Source organism: Fukomys damarensis, unplaced genomic scaffold (genome assembly GCF_012274545.1).
Source record: "Fukomys damarensis isolate Sample0158 unplaced genomic scaffold, DMR_v1.0_HiC HiC_scaffold_2, whole genome shotgun sequence".
Taxonomy (NCBI): domain Eukaryota; kingdom Metazoa; phylum Chordata; class Mammalia; order Rodentia; family Bathyergidae; genus Fukomys; species Fukomys damarensis.
The window spans coordinates 6,382,946-6,401,207 of NW_022900914.1; the positions used below are offsets into that span (position 1 = coordinate 6,382,946).

The 18,262-nt window shown below is 41.0% G+C and overlaps 1 protein-coding gene across 6 annotated transcripts in view; it reads left to right on the forward strand.

The window, feature by feature from the left end:
• The window catches only part of Ncoa1 (nuclear receptor coactivator 1), a 268,563-nt gene extending 257,999 nt beyond the window's left edge, over nt 1–10,564 (forward strand). For 3 of the 6 annotated variants that reach the window (XM_019204623.2, XM_019204624.1, XM_033763076.1), the window contains 3 exons: nt 570–753; nt 4,520–4,609; nt 8,749–10,564. In XM_019204623.2, the coding sequence (XP_019060168.1) occupies nt 570–753; nt 4,520–4,609; nt 8,749–8,919 (445 nt within the window). In that variant the 3' untranslated portion in view covers nt 8,920–10,564. Of the gene's footprint in view, nt 1–569; nt 754–4,519; nt 4,610–8,606; nt 8,664–8,748 lie in introns of all 6 variants that reach the window. The other 3 variants (XM_019204628.2, XM_019204627.2, XM_019204626.1) reach the window with 3 other exon arrangements.
• Nucleotides 10,565–18,262: the final 7,698 nt, after the last annotated feature.

An 18,262-nucleotide genomic window follows, 5' to 3' on the forward strand; every position in this document is an offset into this window, starting at 1 on the left:
AAATTTGAGGCTGGGTTGTGGTAGCACATGTCTGGAATCCCAGCACATGGGAGGCTGAGGCAGGAGACTTGCATGGCTATGGCAATTCGATGCCAGCCTGGGCTGCATAGTGAGTTAAGGCCAGCCTGAACTAAATAGTCACTGTCTCAACACCCCCAACACACACACACACACACACACACACACACACGCACACACACAAACACACAAAATTGACATCTTTGTTATAACAACAGTTCGGAACTTGGCCATGAAGAAAGAAGTCAGTAAAACAGACCATGTGAAAATCATTTCCCTTGTTATTTTACTTCCTAAAAAAAGACATGAGGCTATCTGTCTTCAGGTCTAAGGAGATGGTTATAACTTTAAATGAGTTCTTTGCAGATTTTAACCCATTAGGCAGAGTTCAAAATGTTTCTGAATTGTATTCAGTCCTGATAGAAGTTATAGTTTTGCATGTAATTTAAGAGTGTAAAATATTTTGCTCAGAATTATATTGGTGTAAAACAGAATCCAGTCACGTTGTCCATGAGCAGTGGATGTAATTGGCATTGTTTTTGAGTTAACAGTGTGTTCGGTCAAGCTGTCCAGAACCAGCCCACACCTGCACAGCCAGGAGTGTACAACAACATGAGCATCACCGTGTCCATGGCAGGTGGAAACACAAGTGTTCAGAACATGAACCCGATGATGGGCCAGATGCAGATGAGCTCTTTGCAGATGCCAGGAATGAACCCTGTGTGCCCTGATCAGGTAAGAGGCACTACTGAACACTTGCCACACACAGTGCGCACACACCACTGTCCACTGTCCCAGGGAGTCACACGTGTTGACACTTACTCACCAGAGGTAAACGAGCTTCTTTGTTCTTTACACTCTCTTTTACTAATTGATGACCCTAAAGATACAGTGGAAATTTTGGCAGTCTTTAAAAATAAGATTTTAGTCTCATGAAATTTCAGTGTTTTTGATCTGTTATAAAATGTTATGCTTGAATATTAACACATTTTCTTCATTTCTCTCTTTTAATCAACAAATATTCATTACTATCTACAAAGAGACCTCTGTGGAACATACAGAGTAATATGTCAAGATACCACACGAACAATGGATTGAATAATAGGACAAAACAATTGTATCAGAGGTAGCCTCCCACAGGACCATACATCTTTATGTCAAATGAGACTTTAACATATATAGTTGACTACTGAGTGTTTAAAGGAAAGAGCCTGGTCAGGAAAAGCATCATGGAAAAATTGCCTGTAGAAGGAGAACTGAAGGCCGGGTATGGTGGAACACACCTGTAATCCCAGCTATTTTAGAAGCTGAGGCAGAAGGATCACAAGTTTGAAGCCAGCCTAGGCAATTTAGTCACTGTCTCAGAATTTCTAAATAAATAGGGCAAGATACAGTTAATTTCATTGTGAAGGTACTGGGGTTCTATCCCTGGTACCCCAAGACAGACAGAGACACAGAGACAGAGGAGGAAAAGAGACAGAGATTTGAAAAGAACATTCAAGACTGACTCTCACAGGATAACCTAGGATAACCTAGTCAGAAATAACAGACTGAAAAGCCTGAAGAATGTTAGAGGGTTGTTTATATCATGCTTAGTATTCATTTGACAAGCTCTTTGGGGGGCGCCATCTAAGTATTTGGAGGTATCTTGGAACTTCTGCTGGTTTTTAGGAATGACTAAGTTCAAAGTAATGTTTAAGAAGATAATTGGAGTAACTTCTATGGTTACTATTATTATACAGATGAGCAACCATAAAGCAGACTGTAGTGACCAGGGTATTACTATATGGCCGTAATTAATAGCAAGACTTGAAAATATATAAACCAATTACTTTTTTGTGTAGAAATCCTTTTTTATTGTTTTGTTTGTTTTTGTTATAAAGGATTGAACTCAGGGTCTTCACACTGAGCTATCCCCAGACCTTTTAAATTTTTTTATTTTGAGACAGGTTCTTGTTCCATTACCCAGGGTGGGCTTGAACTTGTGATCCTCCTGCCTCAGCCTCCCAGAATGCTGGCATTGCAGACATGTGTCACCATGCCTGGCAGTTTGTTTTTCGTTGGCTGGTTGGTTTTGGTTTTGCAGTCCCGCATGTAGTTATTACTTTCAGTTTTCTTCATTTCTTTGTATAGTTTCAAATTTCTATCTGCTGTCATTTTTCTTCTACCTGAAGCATTTTGTTTTTTGTTTTTCCTCTTCAGCACTGGGGATTGAACCCAGAACTTTCTCACTGAGCTACATCCCAGCCATTTCTTAAAATATTTGAGACAGGGTCTTGCTAAGACACTAAGTTGCCAAGGCTGGACTTGAACTTGCCTTCCTCCTGCCTCACCCTCCCAGAGTGAGGGGATTACAGGTGTGCACCCCTGTGCTTGGCTCCTTTAATGTTTTCTATAGTGTAGGTCTGCTGGTGATGATTCTTTTAGGTTTTTATTGTTCTTTCTTATGAATTCTAGGTTGGCAATTTTAGCTTTCAGGTTTATTATACTTTTTTTGTTTGTTTTGGTTTGGGATTTTTGAGACAGGTCTCGTTATGTAGTTCAGTCTGTTCTTGAACTCACTGTAGCCCAGACTGGCCTCAAATTTGAGGCAATTCTCCTGCCTCAGCCTCCCAAGTGCTGGGATTACAGCCCTGTGCCACCACTCTGGCTCAGCTTCCAGTATTTTAAAGATCTTCAGTGGCAGCATTCTGATAAGATGTCTGCTGACATTTTTTTCCATTACATTTATTGGTGCATTTTAGGTGTACATTATGACCACATTCATCATTGGGACTTTGGACTTGTGCATGATATATCTAGACTCTTTTTTTTTTCACCTTCCCCTTCCTTTCCTTCCAACCTCCACCCCTCCCTATTTACAAAAACTTTGTTTCCATTTTTCTTCCTTCTGTTCTCATATATTTTTCCTTCCCTTCTTTCTTTTCCCCACCCTCCCTTTTTCTCCTTCCCTTGACATTTCTAGCTAAATGATGCACCTTGAGGCCATACTCTTAAGTGAAATAAATAGGACACACATGTGTAAATATCATATCGTTTCTCTGGTGTGAGAAACTGCAAGTGTAAATGACGACCAAAATATGCAACAGATAATGTAAAATAGGAAGAAAAGGCCTGCTGTCATTTTTCATTTGATCCTCTGTGTATAGTTGACTTTTTCTCCTCTCTGGATGATTTTATATATTTTTCCTTATAATTTATTAAAAGCAATTTGATTATGATACACTCTGGTGTGTTTTTCTTCACTCTTTGAGTTCCTTAAGCTCCTTGACTCATCAGGTTTGGAACAGTGCTGACCACTACTTCTGCACACACTGCGCTCCACCCTCAGAGGTCCCAGTCCCACGTGCCGTGGGCTCCAGCAAGTTGTTCTTTGGTTTGGGGGAAGTAGGACTATTGTTATTAGAATGGTCCTGGTACCCTCACTTATCACTTCTACCATTTGAATCATTTTGGGGTTGAATTTAATTGATTTTCTTTTACATTATGGGTCATATTTTTCTGCTTCTTTACATATCTGGTATTTTTATTGGGTGCCAGACATAACTTTTACCTTATTTATATTCCTTTAAGTATTCTTGAGCCTTTTTCTGGGAAATGGTTAGGTTCTTTGGAAACAATTGAATCCTTTCAAGTCTTATCCATTGTTTGGTGAGACAGAGGCAGTCATTTTTCTAGGGCTAACTTTGCCTTACTACTGAGGCAGAATCATTCTGGTATGTTACCTGATACTATATGAATTATGACGTTTTCCATTTGCACCGTTGGGCCTGAGACCTAGTCCCAGACCTGTGTGTGTGGTCCTTGAGAATTACTCCATCCATCTGTCCAAGGGACTCTTTTTTCTGCATCTGTGAGCTATAGACTTGAGAACCTCTGCACATCTCCAGTGCTTCATCTTGGAGCTTCTCTTTACAATGGTAATCTGATCATCAGGTTCCAGCTGCAGCTTCTCAGCTCTTGGAGACGGCCAGCTGGGATAGGCTGGGAGTTTGCTGCCGCAAGGTCTCCGCAGTTGTTTCCCAATGTTAGGGATCACTGCCCCATACTAGCCTTCATCCAGTTTCTTGAGTGCCTTTGTTTCACGTATTTTGTCCATCTTCAAGTGAATTCAGACCAATATATAATCCCTGTTACTGAGCCTTGACTGAAATAGAAGTCTTTTGTTAATTAACTTGTGGGGAGCATTCATTTTTTATTAAAATACTATATATAAGAACATCCAAAAAGTATACACTCTGAATTTTCACAAACTGAATACATCTGAATAACCAACATCCTGATTATAAAATGATGTCACCAGCATCCCGGAAGTCCCCCTCATGTTCCCTGCACACTTTCCACCCCCAAGGGAAACTTGGAGAGTTGCAGCAATATAGTAAATTGCCAAGCTTTTATTTTTCCTGCCTTCCTGTTACTTTCCTGATGGTTTTCATTGAAGAATTTGTTCTTCGGCTTAAATAACTAAATGGTAATTTGGTCTTGTGTTCACTTTTTATAGATAAATGACCCAGCACTGAGACACACAGGCCTCTACTGCAACCAGCTATCATCCACTGACCTCCTCAAAACAGAGGCAGACGGAACCCAGGTCAGTAAGAAAATTCTAAGCCCGGAGCTGTCATCTACACCCTAGATCCATGGAGGGCTTCGTGTAGCCTCGTGGTCAAGAGCTTGACCTTGGGTCACCAGGTCCTGGTGTGTGACCTAGTGTGTAGCTGTGTCACTTGGGGTTTATTACAGAACTTCTGAGCTGCTGTGTGACCACAGAACTAACAAGATACCCACTTACAGGACTGTTGAGAGGATTCTGTGAGATAAGCTTTGAGAAGATCTAACCCAGTGCTCAAGAGAGGATAATGGATTCACAAATGTGGCTGCTGATTGTTATTTTGTAAATAAACAATGCTCAAATCACTTTAGCTAAAACACCTCAAAAGATCTCAGTAAATTCATATTAGTAGTGCCTACTGTATACTCTGACTCTCTAGAAGTAAGTTTCTGAGCAGTGCAAACAGCAAGGTGGCCACTTTCCTCTATTAACCTAAATTTAGAAATTTTGATAAACTTTGGTTTAGTCTTTTGTTTGTTTGTTTTGTTTTTGTGGCAGAAATCAAACTTTATTTATGTCGACGGGCATGGTTGGAAATCAGGCTTCCTAAACATATTTTTTAACACAGACATTATGCTACAAATGGCAGTAGAAATACACTTATCTTTGTGGACCTTTGGGTGAACTGAGGGGAGAAGACAAGAAAGGAACCTGCACTGTGAAATGTATGATTTGCCAGACACTGTGCTGGGCGCTGTATGCTTTATCTCCTTTCATCCTTTCTGTAACCTATGAAGGAAGTGGTACCCTTTTCTTCACAGATGAAGAAACAGAACCTGAGGCGGTTTAATTGCAGGCACCATTCACGGAGCTAGAAAGAAGAGGGACTGGGATTCAGACGTGGGTCTTACTAACACCAAAGTGCTAGCTATTTCTGCCATACTGCGTAAGGCCTGTGGAAATGTAAAACTAATAGATACGTGCACATAAACTGTCACATACCAAAGAAGACAAACTATCAAATTTATACTATGAATAACAAGAGCCATAGCTATTCAAAGAAAGGAGAAAGGGGACTGGAGGTGGAGCTCAGTGAAAAGCACTTGCCCAGCATGTTCAAGACCCTGGATTTTATCTCTAGCACTAAAAATAGAGAGAGAAGGGCTAGGAATGTAACTCAGTAGTGCTGCAACTGCCTCTCAAGCTCAAGGGCCCAAGTTCAATCCCCAGCACCAAAAATAAACAAATAAATAATGTTTTAAAAAAATAAAGAGGAAAAACATGAAGGAGAAAGGTATGGTTGTTGGGGGCTGGGTCAGGCTGGACTAGAGACAGAGAATAATAGTATCTTAGGGTTGTCCTGGGAAACCACTTTCACTAAGGTAAAATTGCTACAGTAGACGGAAGTGGACTTCCCAGCAGAGTATTAAGGGATCTAGACTTAGTCCTACAGACACAGTCATCCCCAAAGGGGGTGCTTGTTTAGACCTTCTCAAGGTAGAGATGATTGAGGGGAGACTTGCTGGGCAACTAATTCTAGAGGAGAAAGATTGGTTAGGAACCTGTGTCCAGAGTCAGAGTTTTAGGAAGCGCTTAAGTCTTACGAGGGTAAAGGGAGAACGTTTTGTGATGGTATAATGAAGACAGCCTGTCGCACACTCACAAAGCCATGAACTAGGCAGCACTATAGATCTCTTAAAGGGAAAAACAACCAACTAGAACAGTATTTGAAGTAAGAACTATGCTAGAGAATCTTCAGAGGCTGGCCCTTTGTTCTCACCCTGTGCTCCTCTTCTGGCAGCAGCCTAAGTCCTGGGTCAGTAGTCTACAGGTGATGGTTCAGAAGGGCTGAAATGCTGCAGCCCCAGAACGTGGGAGGCTGAGCATGAGGTTCACTTTGATTTTGAGGCCAGCCTGGACTACATAGTGAAACTCGTGTCTCCAATTTTTTTTTTTTTAAGGGCTGAAATGCATTTAAGAGTTTGGTTTAGTCTTCTCAGGTTTTTTAACTCCAAAAATAGACTGTCTAAACATAATTGTATTTAAAGTAGAATTTCTTCTCTTTTTTATCATGTCTTTATCAAGAATGATTTTAAATATTTGATTTTAAATCACCTTAGGCTCTGCCCTAATATTTCATATTCAGAGACATGTAAACATGGAACTTTATACTATATTGATTTAAAAGTCAGTGCCTAGGGCTGGAGATACAGCTCAGAAGAGCCTTGCCTACCTAGCATGCATGAGTCCCTCAGTTCAATCCGCAGCACTAGAGGGTGGGGGGTACCCAAAAAGCACTGTGGTTTATGCTCATGTGAAGTGTGAGTGGCAGAATCTTCTTTCTGTTGTAGCCCATTGTGACATCCCTGCTCACTCCTGTGTTGTTTTTTTATTTGCCAAACAGAAGGTGGGGCTGCATTAGATAGAAATATAGAGACAGATATCCAGAAAAAAAGAAGAAAAAATGGGAGAGGAGGATTGGCAGAGTATATAGGGTCAGCTGTGTTAAAAAGTGAGGATGTGGGGATAGGGAGGAGACACATGGAAAGGAGAAAAAGAAAAGAACACAGAAGAGAGAAGCAGGAAGAGGGCGGGTAGGGTGTTACTGCTCTGGGCAAGAGGAAGTCCCTGGTGCAGCAAGCTCCAAAGTAAAGGAGCAAGAATGAGCGATCATGGAGCACAGCATGGGGAGCGCACAGAGGTGGCTGGAGCAGACTTGGAGCTGGTCTGCTTTAGACACACAAGAAAGAGGCCACGCAAGGGAAAACAAATGGGAGCAGACAGGAAAGGCACACTATCTGGAAACTTGCAAAGAAGAAGATGAGGACAGACATGATCCCAATCTAACTACAGATTTAAAGCTCAATGGGCTGTCTCCCTTAATTGTCAGGAAGTAGACGTGGGATATAAATGGGTTAAGGATAAGAGACCATGTGCTAGACTGATACAGAAATTTGATGGTGAAGATATTTGACATTTGAGCTTGGTGCAGTGGTGCATGCCTGTAACTCCACACTTGGGAGTCTGAGGCAGGAGGATCATGGTGAGTTCAAGCCCTGCCTGAACTGTATAGCAAGACTGTCTCAAAAAACAAAACAAAAAAAGATATATGACATTTGGCCAATAGAGATTAATAGAAAACAACTTTATTTAGGATAGAAGAATTTTCAGAAAAGCTGCATGTAATTGGCATGTGTTCGTGATGAATGACAAAAAATATCACCAAACATTTGATGATCCTATTAAACATGAAGCACAAGTTTGTCAAAGTTTGAGACACTTAGATGCCCTAGCAAGGCATTTCCGTTTGTGGTCTAGAACACTCAAAAGTGTGATAGTCGCCTTAATCATTTCTACAACAACTTTTTAATAAGATTGGTTGGTAAAGACTAACTCGTGGCTTTGTTTTCTCAATAGAAAATGCTAAAACTGCATCTGTAGACACCTTTAAGGAATACACATAGTGCTACTGAAAGTAAAGGGAAAATTCACACTGTTTTCAGTAATAGATTTACTGTTATTTTTAGCTGAAATGTTTAAATGGAATGTCTAGCTGGAAAAAAAAAGTCAAATATATAATTGCTCTATTGATATTTTGTTGTAATTCTAAAGCCAGTATGTGAAAGAGTGATGTGATAATATACTTAGATGATATCTAAAACTTCTGGACATTAACCTTAGTAATACTGATGTCCTACTACTGAGTTGTGGTCATTTATTTTGCTAATACTGGGTTAGAGTCCTTAATTTCTCAATAACATCATAAAAACTTTTTCTCCTAAATCATGTAGAATGCTATTTATTTTAAGCTAGTTTTCCAAATAGCACGTTATTTTTTAAAACCTTACACTGGATACCCAGACTGTGTAACTGGGCTTTTCCAAACCTTGGCAATTATATTAGCTGTGACATTCAACTCTCAGTATTGATGGCAACCCTGTAGGAGGCGTGACCATTCCAATTTCGATTTTATTTTTAAAGTGTGAACTTTTCCAGAACCCTGAGCAAAATGAGTGCAGCGATTTTCTTTTTGTAGGACAAGAAGACAGAAGAGTTCTTCTCTGTGGTGACTACAGACTAGAGGAATGCTCTAGTGAGTTTCCACTTCAAGTAGTACCCACTCATAAGCCGGGGGGGCAGACCCTTCTGTCTAAACACATCTTTTATTTGTGTTCCAGCAGGTGCAACAGGTTCAGGTGTTTGCTGACGTCCAGTGTACAGTGAATCTGGTAGGCGGGGACCCTTACCTGAACCAGCCTGGTCCACTGGGATCTCAAAAGCCCACGCCAGGACCACAGACCCCCCAGGCCCAGCAGAAGAGCCTCCTTCAGCAGCTACTGACTGAATAACCACTTTTAAAGGAATGTGAAATTTAAATAATAGACATACAGAGATATACAGATATATTATATATTTTTCTGAGATTTTTGATATCTCATTCTGCAGCCATTCTTCAGGTCGTAGCATTTGGAGCAAAAAACAAAAACAAAAAAAAAGTTCATTTTTGTTGGGAGATTGAGAGATGTTTTTGTTTCTTTGTAAAGGCCTTGAATATTGAAAAAAATGACAAGTCAGAACAGTTGGACAATCTATTTCTTGAGAGCCAAACTTAATTATTCTTATTTTTGTAATCAGTTATTGGCTTCTTATCTGGATGAAGGCTTTTGGAGGAGAACCAAAATGACAAGTTCTAAGGGGGAGACAAAACTCCGCCTTGCCGGCTCAGTCCTGACCCTGTCCAGGAAGGAAGGCCCTGTGGGGCTTTGTGTCCGTCCACCAAAGGCTGTCACGTTCCTCGAAACCCAACAGCCCTCCGGGCCCCGCTCCAGGCAGCTTGTGTGTACAGTCAGCCTCTTCAAGCAATTCTGTGTCTGTTGGCTTCAAGAGAATATTTTGCCTCCACATATATACACCCCTTCTCCTTTTTTAAAAGATGGATTTAAACCAAGATGCCTCCAGGAAAGAGGAAAAAATAAGTATATACACAGAAGAATCAAAAAAAAATCAGTTTGGGGAAAAATGCAATAATTTTTGATGAGATGGGTGAAGGACAAAATGTGAGTTCTGTCGATTATTGTAGATACAATGTTCTGATTAAATCTCGGGAGGAAGGCAGCTTGCTCTTTCCACTTTTATTGTATTAACAGGTGAAGTAGCTAACGTTATTTAAAATAAAAATTAAATTTATGACCCAAGTAGCTTATTTTTCCCTTAATCTTACTGTAAATACATTTGATTTCTTGTAGAAATTGATTTTCTTCTGTTTAATTTTATGCTTTTATTACCACACTTGATTTTTCTAAATTTGTGTGTGAAATATAACATTGAATTGCAGTTACATTTGGCTAGTAATATTTCACTATTTCAGCAACTGTGACACCATGTGCGGATTTACTTGGGGGCTCATGCCAGAGTGGCACTGGCAGAAGGAGCCACTCCAGCTGAACTGCAGCACACCGCCCCGGTGTCTGGGCTCAACCCACCAGAAGTTCACGGGCTGCTTGTACAGAGGGAAATTAGTGCTCAAGGAAAATCTGCTCTTTTTCTTAAATTGACTTTGGGAATTTGAATTTCTACCAGTGCAAATATAAATTTCTCTATCCTGCTCTGAGGCTAATTGGTACCATGTTTTCCCTCTGTGTCTTGTCACCCTGCCACATCCCATCTCAGCCTGGCCTCTGAGAAAGGAGCCAGCAAACTGACTTTCTAGTTCTACAAGTTCCATTGCAGGCCAGGAAAGCTCGAGAAAGGCATTGTGGAAGAAACAAAGGTAAACCCCCGCCACTCACCTTTATCTGATTCCTGGGCCTGTAAATAATGACAACACTGACCTGCATCAGCTACCTCTGCGTGCACAGCAGAGAAAAGGCCATGAGAACCAATGTGGACAAGGAACTTGGACTCAGACTTCAAGGAAGAAGCCATTTCCCCAGGTCCTTCTTTCTGCATCTCACCACCCCTAGTTACAGATGACTCCACTGAACAGCATCTATTCAGAAACTACACTGAATAGAAATTGGTGGAAGGGCTCACATGGGTAGCAACTATGACAGAGAAATAGGACACTTGGTTACAAACATTATCTCTTAGTTTTTAAAAGAATGCATCCCTGATTTCATTCATTTCCAGCTTGAAAGCCCAACCGTATTACTCTAGTCCCTACAAAACTGCTCTACGAGGTCATTTCCATTTTGATTGTGATACTTAGACCTGCAGACTTCAGGAGGTTCACCTTTAACTTCAGCATTCCAGATGAAGTTTCCTGACTCATTGCTTTTGCATAAGGAACTAGAAAGAAAATTGGTAAGGAAAATTGGAGATGCTAACATCCTCCCCCGTCCCAAATGCACCTTAAAATATGCATGTCACCTTCAAGGTTTTATAATTGCACTGTTTGTTTTATGTATGTACAGATTAAAATTATTGCTACATTTGAGGAAAATAAAATTGCTTGCTTCTATGTAATTTCTGTCATTCCACAGGAAATTCACTTTTCCAGCTACTGAATAGATTTTGTTTAATAACCTCATGGGTTGCCTCTTCATTTACAGGGAAGAAATGAATCCTACAGTCTTTGTGAACTGTCAAAACCTAGAATGACTAACAAATTAAAGGATAATAAAAGAAAGGATACTTAAAGCCAGAGATCCTCAGTGTAATCCTGATATGAACAACCCAGTGAAATGTGAGCTCAAAGTGCAGTTGTGATAAGAGATCTTTAGGAAAAGCTAACCTGACCATCTATCAGCCAGGAGATCTGCTCCAGCCAGCACTTCAGAGCCACAAGGTTCCAGATCTCTCTTGATTCTAGTTTTTTATGCAATACTTATTGATACAGATGTTGACTTTGGGGGAGGATCGGGGCACCAGGGATGGGACTCAGGACCTTGTGCTTCTGAGGCAGGCGCAGCACCACTGAGCTAAATTCCCAGCCCCAGATGTCAACTTTTACTTGAGGATGTTCCTTCACAGTGATAATGCATTTTATAAAAGTTAGGCCCTGTTTCTTGTTTATGTATTTTTAAGGCGGCCAAAATTCACCAACAGTTAACTAAGTGGGGGCAGGGTAAAAGCAGTAAGCAAGTGTGATTCTAGAGGGCAGCAGGAGAGCCTGTTCCTCACACACATTCCCACACACACATACACGCAAGACTCGGTAGCTGTTGTCTGAAATCGTATTTATGGGACAACAATACCTTCTTTCCCACAGTTCAGATAAGATAAAAGTGTTAACTTCTCTTGGATGGTCTAAACACTGATTTAAAGCATCTACTCCTGTAGAGAACAACAAAGAATCCAGGAAAAATAAGATTGAAATAAGCATACTTTACCTTCTTTGTGATTTTTGCCTGTTAAATTCTATTCCTAAAGACCTTAGAAACTGTCTCTTAGGCCCTGACAAAGAAAAAGAAAAGACAACTGTCTGCTAGTTGGTACCAGTGTTGACTGTGCTTCTGAGAAGAGCACCTTCACTTGAGAACGCAATTCACAGCACACTTGATCCTTGGCCATTCTTGTGCCTCTGGAGATCTTGATGGTTTAATTAAGTCCATAAATTATTTTTATTGGAGAATGTTGCCAAAGGAAGCATTCCTTTATCCAGAAGCCTTTCAGCCTGCTACCAGAACTCATTTAACAAAATTGAGAAGCACAAAACTCTTATCTCCATTCACTCATTCAACATATTGTATTCTTTATCAGCAGTTCCAGAAAAAGGGATCTTGCCCTGTGGAACGTAAATTTATGGGGGAGGGCAGTTATAATCAGGATTGAATTAAGTGGCACAGAGAGTTCTAAGTTGCTTTGTGAGTAGGACTTTGTTGAGATCAGGGCAGGTCTCCTGCATTGGAGAAGAGGTTTGCAGGATGGTGCAGAAATAGCTCGGTGAGGAGGAAAGTGAGCAGGGTTCTGGAGAACAGCACATGTGAAGGTCTGAAGACAGGAGGGAGTCCCAGAGAGCTAGGTTTCAAATTGTTAACTAGTGTTCTGAGTTCTCATGACATATTTTTACAGTTATGTCACTGGTGGACTTTAAAGTCAGCCTTTGGGGCCAGGGATTTAGCTCAGTGGTTCTGCCACCTGCCTCACAAGCACAAGGACCCGAATTCAATTCCCAGTACCAAAAAATAAAATAAAAGAAAAAATAAAGTCAGCTTTGGGCTCCAAGAAGAATATTTACCAGGCTTTGGGATCCTTAAATGGAAGTTGTACCATCTGATTGCTAAGGTGTCTCATAACTAGCCCTGTCCAACCAGAAGTACAGATTTCTGTTTCTTCTACACAATAAACTGTAGCTGGTGACAAAAAGCATTCAGGGAAAAAACTTTGTACTGCAACAATTTCTAAAGTGTTTGCTATCTCATCTAATCCACAGACTTTGCAGAGAGCTGTAAAGAGAAAAACTGCCAGGTTATCACAAACACCACTGTTTCAGTGGGAAATGGGACATGAAGCCACATCTTCTAGTCCCAAACTCTGGACTTAACTATCTTGGACTGTGTGATTTAGAATTGGTTTGGAATCTGCACACTAATCTCATTGTGTGACCATAGGCCATGCTTTCTCATATGAGGTAATAATATGGCTTTGAAAAGAGAGGCTTACAAGCCTTGAAGGCTGACAAGTCCAACTCCTCAAAGCCTGCCGGGGAATTCCTTGACCAAATGGTGTGATCTTTGGCATGTGGTCATCTATCTGGCAGGGGTATTCTGTCTACGTACCTAAATGAGATGAAGAAGGCACTCCATGAGACCATTGTCATCTTGTTAGCTTCAAAGAATTTTAGAAGATGAAGATTCCTTGTGGGGCAGCTATGAGAATAGCTGACAGGCCTGGCACAGTGGCACGTGCCTGTAATCCCAGCTATTTGGCCAGCCCGGGCAACCTACTGAGAACCTGTCTCAAAGTGTAAGGTCCTGAGTTCAAACTCCAGCACTCTAGAAGAAAGGGTGGGGCAGTGATAAAGTATCCATAACTGTAGAGTCCAGTTTTCTTGGATCATGCTTAGAAGCATTCTGCCCCCCCCACCCCCGGCTCTTGTGAATGTTTCTCATAGGCTGTGGAGTTTGGCTCTCATGTAATTGTCTGTGCTTGTTACAGAGCTCTAGTAACTTGTACATCCTATAAAAGCAAAGCTTGCAGGTAGGTATTCATAGCAAGCTGGAAACACTGGCTTGAGAAAAGAAGCTAAGCTTTCCTTCCGTTCCAAGGTCCCTGAGCAATAGCCCCAGGTCATAGTTTAGTATGTCTTTCATTTTTGTGCTGCCTGTGCTGCTCTTTCCTACAATGGAGATTACACATTGGTTAGGTTTTTCTCCTTCCTTTCTATTCTGCTAGGCAGTGCACTAAGCGAATATTGATTTGTGCCATTAACTCTTATGTTTGTCGTGCACGTTCATATATATTTGATCTGTAAATTGTTGAAAACAAAGGTTACAGAAGATGAAAATGAACCTGAGGTTGGTAGTGAGTTGGCTGAGAAGTGCTGGACACAAGAGCCCACTGTTGGGCTTGGAACGAAACCTGCCACTGATCCCACTGCACAAGGCCACCCCCACCACACTGCCACTGCCGTGCAAAGTGCCCCATCACTAATGATTAAAATTACTTTTTCTAATCTTGGGTCTTGCAACAAAAAAGTCTCCCTCACAGCATTGTAGATGTCTGTCCCCTGTGTTCTTCCAGGCCAAGCCACAAGTTTTACCAGTTCTTCTCTCATGGTGTCACCAACAGCGTAACGCAAAATCACTGCTAGCCTCGCGTGATTATTTATCTCTGCTTTCACCCAAGCACATGGAGTCCCAGGCTGCCTTCTGTAAGTCAGTGGCAAGTTGCTGACTAGCACAGGACTCATCTTTAACAGCATTTCTGCTATTTGTGCAATTCAGAGATGAGTTGCATAATTTTATCTTTGAGAAATCATGAAAAAGGCAATTATTACCAGACAACATGGTCATTTTGATAAAATCCCCATCAAAGGTGAGTGTGGGTTTACCATGTTTTGCTATGCACAGTGAAATTTGAAAGCTGGCAGCTAGCAGATTTTAGAAAGATAGATGCAAAAACTAAGATACTGGCAATATTCTCTCAATTTCCCTTCAAGAAACTTTAGGTTTCACCAAGTTGTGTCAAAGTGCCATCTGAAACGATGTGTGACAACATCAATATATACATAAATATAATCTCTTGCATTCAGTCACTCCAAGTGACTGTCCAGGCCTCTTGGAATGATCTTCCACTGTCTGTTTTCAGTTTTTCTTTTGCTGTAGTTATTTTTTGATATTTAAGACTTGGAGTCTACAATAATACAAATTTTTTAAAAATGAAGCAACCAATACAAATCTATCCCTATACTCAAAATAGCTAACACTTACTTAACACTAAGAACTGGATATTCTCTAAATCATCAGTCTGTGGCAGTGGTTCTCAGCTGAGGTTCCTCTTGAATTTGCTGACCAGCACAATGGGACAATGTTCCACTGACCTCCAGCTTTGGCCTGCTCTGAAAAAAGGCATATATAGTGCATTTCCTATGTTGTGAGGGCTTCTGCTAAAATCACAGTCTAGATATATATATTACGCTCTTTTCATAAATTCCCCACAACTGAATATGATGCTGCAAATCCATATATGCCAGGGGGTCAACATAACATTAACAGAATCTCAAGTCTCTTAATTAGAACATCTCTTTGCCAAATCTTGGATATTAGATTTCAGTTTTTCATAAAACTCAAAGCTAAAATCTTGGGTTGATAGAAACATGTATTAAAACTCAGCCAGTCCAAGCTACCTATCTGTCTGTCTATCTGTCTCTATCTATCTATCTCCTTGGCAATGCACTGAGTGGCCATATGAAAGCTCAGTGAGTTGATGAGTCAAGGCTCATGATGTCATCACCTGGTGCCCCTACTTTTCTAAGCATGTGCATGGCCCCTATCTGTGTATGCTGTTATGGGATGTTTGGCTATTGAGGTGACTGGCTCATGGGCTGACGGATCTGTGTGCCCACTGTGGCATGCTTGTCATAGATTCGCCACCATTGCTCAATACCCTCTCAGAACAAAGTGGTCCAGCCACACTGACCTGGACTTTTTTCTTAAATTTATTGTTCTCTTTCCTCAACCATAAAACCTCTTCCCTCCACCTGCAATGTTTTCTCCTTCTTATTCATTCTTCAAGATTTCTATTTAGATGCATTTCCCAGCCCTCCCTGGTCCCCAAATGTGATTGAGCCCTTCTTTTACACTGCCTTGCTACAGTGGTTAGGCCTCCTATTTGGAGAGTTCACTGAACATTAGCATTTACCGTCAATATTTCATCAAGCTCCCAGGCTATTTGTGGATGATGTATGCTTCTGTTAGACTCTACATTCTCAGAAATTACTTCCTCACTGAAAATCAACTGATTGGTCTGACTATAGTCATAACTGAGGAAATGGAAAAAGCGGAGCAGTACTCTGTCCAGCCTTTTCTCTCAAAATGAGTAGACATCCCACTGTCTGATTTCCTACAATGTAATGCTGCTGAGACATGATTCTTCATGTTGAAATAAACAGGAATAAGATGGCTCTTTGTGAAATTCCTCTTATACTGGCCTTTAAAACCATTCCCTCTAGAAGCTGAGTGACTGAACTCTTAAGTGGACCAAGGGGTCATGTCAGCTAACAGGGACACTGTCCTGTTACAAGAACAAATGTCTTTCCTAAAACCTGAAGATGAGGGTTGGGGATTTAGCTCAGCAGTTCCACCGCCTGCCTTGCAAGCACAAGGACCCGAGTTTGATCCCCGGTACCAAAAACAAACAAACAAAAAAAACCCTGAAGATGTGGTCTACTCTTGTTCAATTCTGTTTTTATTTTTCAGTTCAAAAGTAACTATCATATACCTGTCTGTACTAAAATTTAGGCTGCATATTGCCTGTTAACTTTCCTTTTAAACTTTAAAACTTTTACTAAGTGTCTAATTTTCATCTTCACAACCTTCTGATGTTAGCAATTATATTTTAAGCAATAATTACTTAGCTGGAATTTAAAGTTAAAATCAAACTGGAGAAAAGGCTCCCTATAGAACCTACTCTTTAAAATAAAGACATGTACCTCTACATTCACATTGTAAGTTGTCATCCTATCTTCCCTTGAAAGCATTTTAAAACCTTTCCATTAAGGAAATTTTCAAATTTCCTTATGACAGTATACTTTATACTATATGACAGTAGAAAGAATAGTGTAGGGCCGGAGATTTAGCTCAGCGGTTCCACCATCCGCCTCACAAGTGCAAGTTCCCAAGTTCGATCCCCAGTACCCTCCCCCCCCAAAAAAAAGGGTTACTCAGTTAGTCTTTAATACATGATTTTACAACTTCAAATAAGGAGAGGATCTTACTTTGCCAATTTTCATCTCAAAAATAAGTTGTGGCTAGCCTTCTTGAAAATCTTTTAAAGATTCGCCTTGTAGAAATGGCACACCTATTTTAAATAATGAATTTTTTAGAATAATTTAATTGCAATGGCAGAATATACAATTTCATTCAACAGATATTAACTAAATAGTACCTGGCAAATAGTAGGTCTGTTCCACTCACTGTTCCACTCACTGGGGCATCAGTGAAGAAAATATAAATCCTACCCACATGGCACCTGCATACTCATGAAGGGTGGTTGACAGGGAAGGACGGGGGTACTGGAGGAAGTGGTCACAATTAAAACAGCAAAGGCAAAATGTGCCTGCAGAGGTGGTGACATCTGCGTGACAACCTGAAGAAGGTGAGGCAGCTGTGGCAATAGGAGAAGAGCTTTCTGGGCAGAGGTGCAAAGGACGGAGGCTGAGCAGACGGGAGAACAGTAAACGATGACGTCGAAGAGGTAAGGACAGCCAGAGGTCATGTTGGACCTTACAGACCAATATAAAAACTTTGGCTTTTACCTGGGAAAGCGTGTGTTCATTAGTGTTGCCTGACAAAAAAATAACAAAAACAGCTTAAAGAGGGAAAGATTCATTTTGTCTCACAGTTTCAGTCCATTGCCAGCTGCTCCATTGCTCATTGTGCTAAAGAAAGAAATCTGTGGTAGAAGAGTGACGGTACAGCTGCTCACCTCATGGTAGCCAGGAAGCCGAGAGAGAACCAGAGAGGAGGGGCTGAGGCAGACATAGTCCCCAGGCCACACTCCATGGCCCATGCCCTTCGACTAGACCCCACCTCCTAAGTTTTTATCACCTCCCAGTAATGCCATTAAATTATGAATCCATCAATAGATTAATCCACTGATGAAGTTAAAGGCCTCTTGATGTGGCCATATTCCAGAAGCCTCACCCCTAAACACCTTTGGGAGAACATTTTAGATCCAAACCATAACAAGGGCCCTTGGCATTTTAAATAGAGGAGTGCCAAGCTCCTACTTGGTTTCAAAAGAATCACTTTAGATTTGGTGTGGCTAAAAGTTGTAGAGAAGGCTAATTCAGAAGCAAGGGAGCCTGCCAGGAGGTCACAGCAGGGGTCTGGGGAAGAGATGGTGACTGGGACCACGATGGGAGCAGTTGCGATCATAAGTGGGCAGATTCTGGATATATTCTGAAGGTACAGACAACAGCATTTGCTAGCAGATCAAATGTCAAATGTGAGAGAAGAATAAAGAATGATTTGGGGGCCAGAGCAGCTGAGACAATGGAATTACCGTTAACAGAGATGGGGCGAAGTA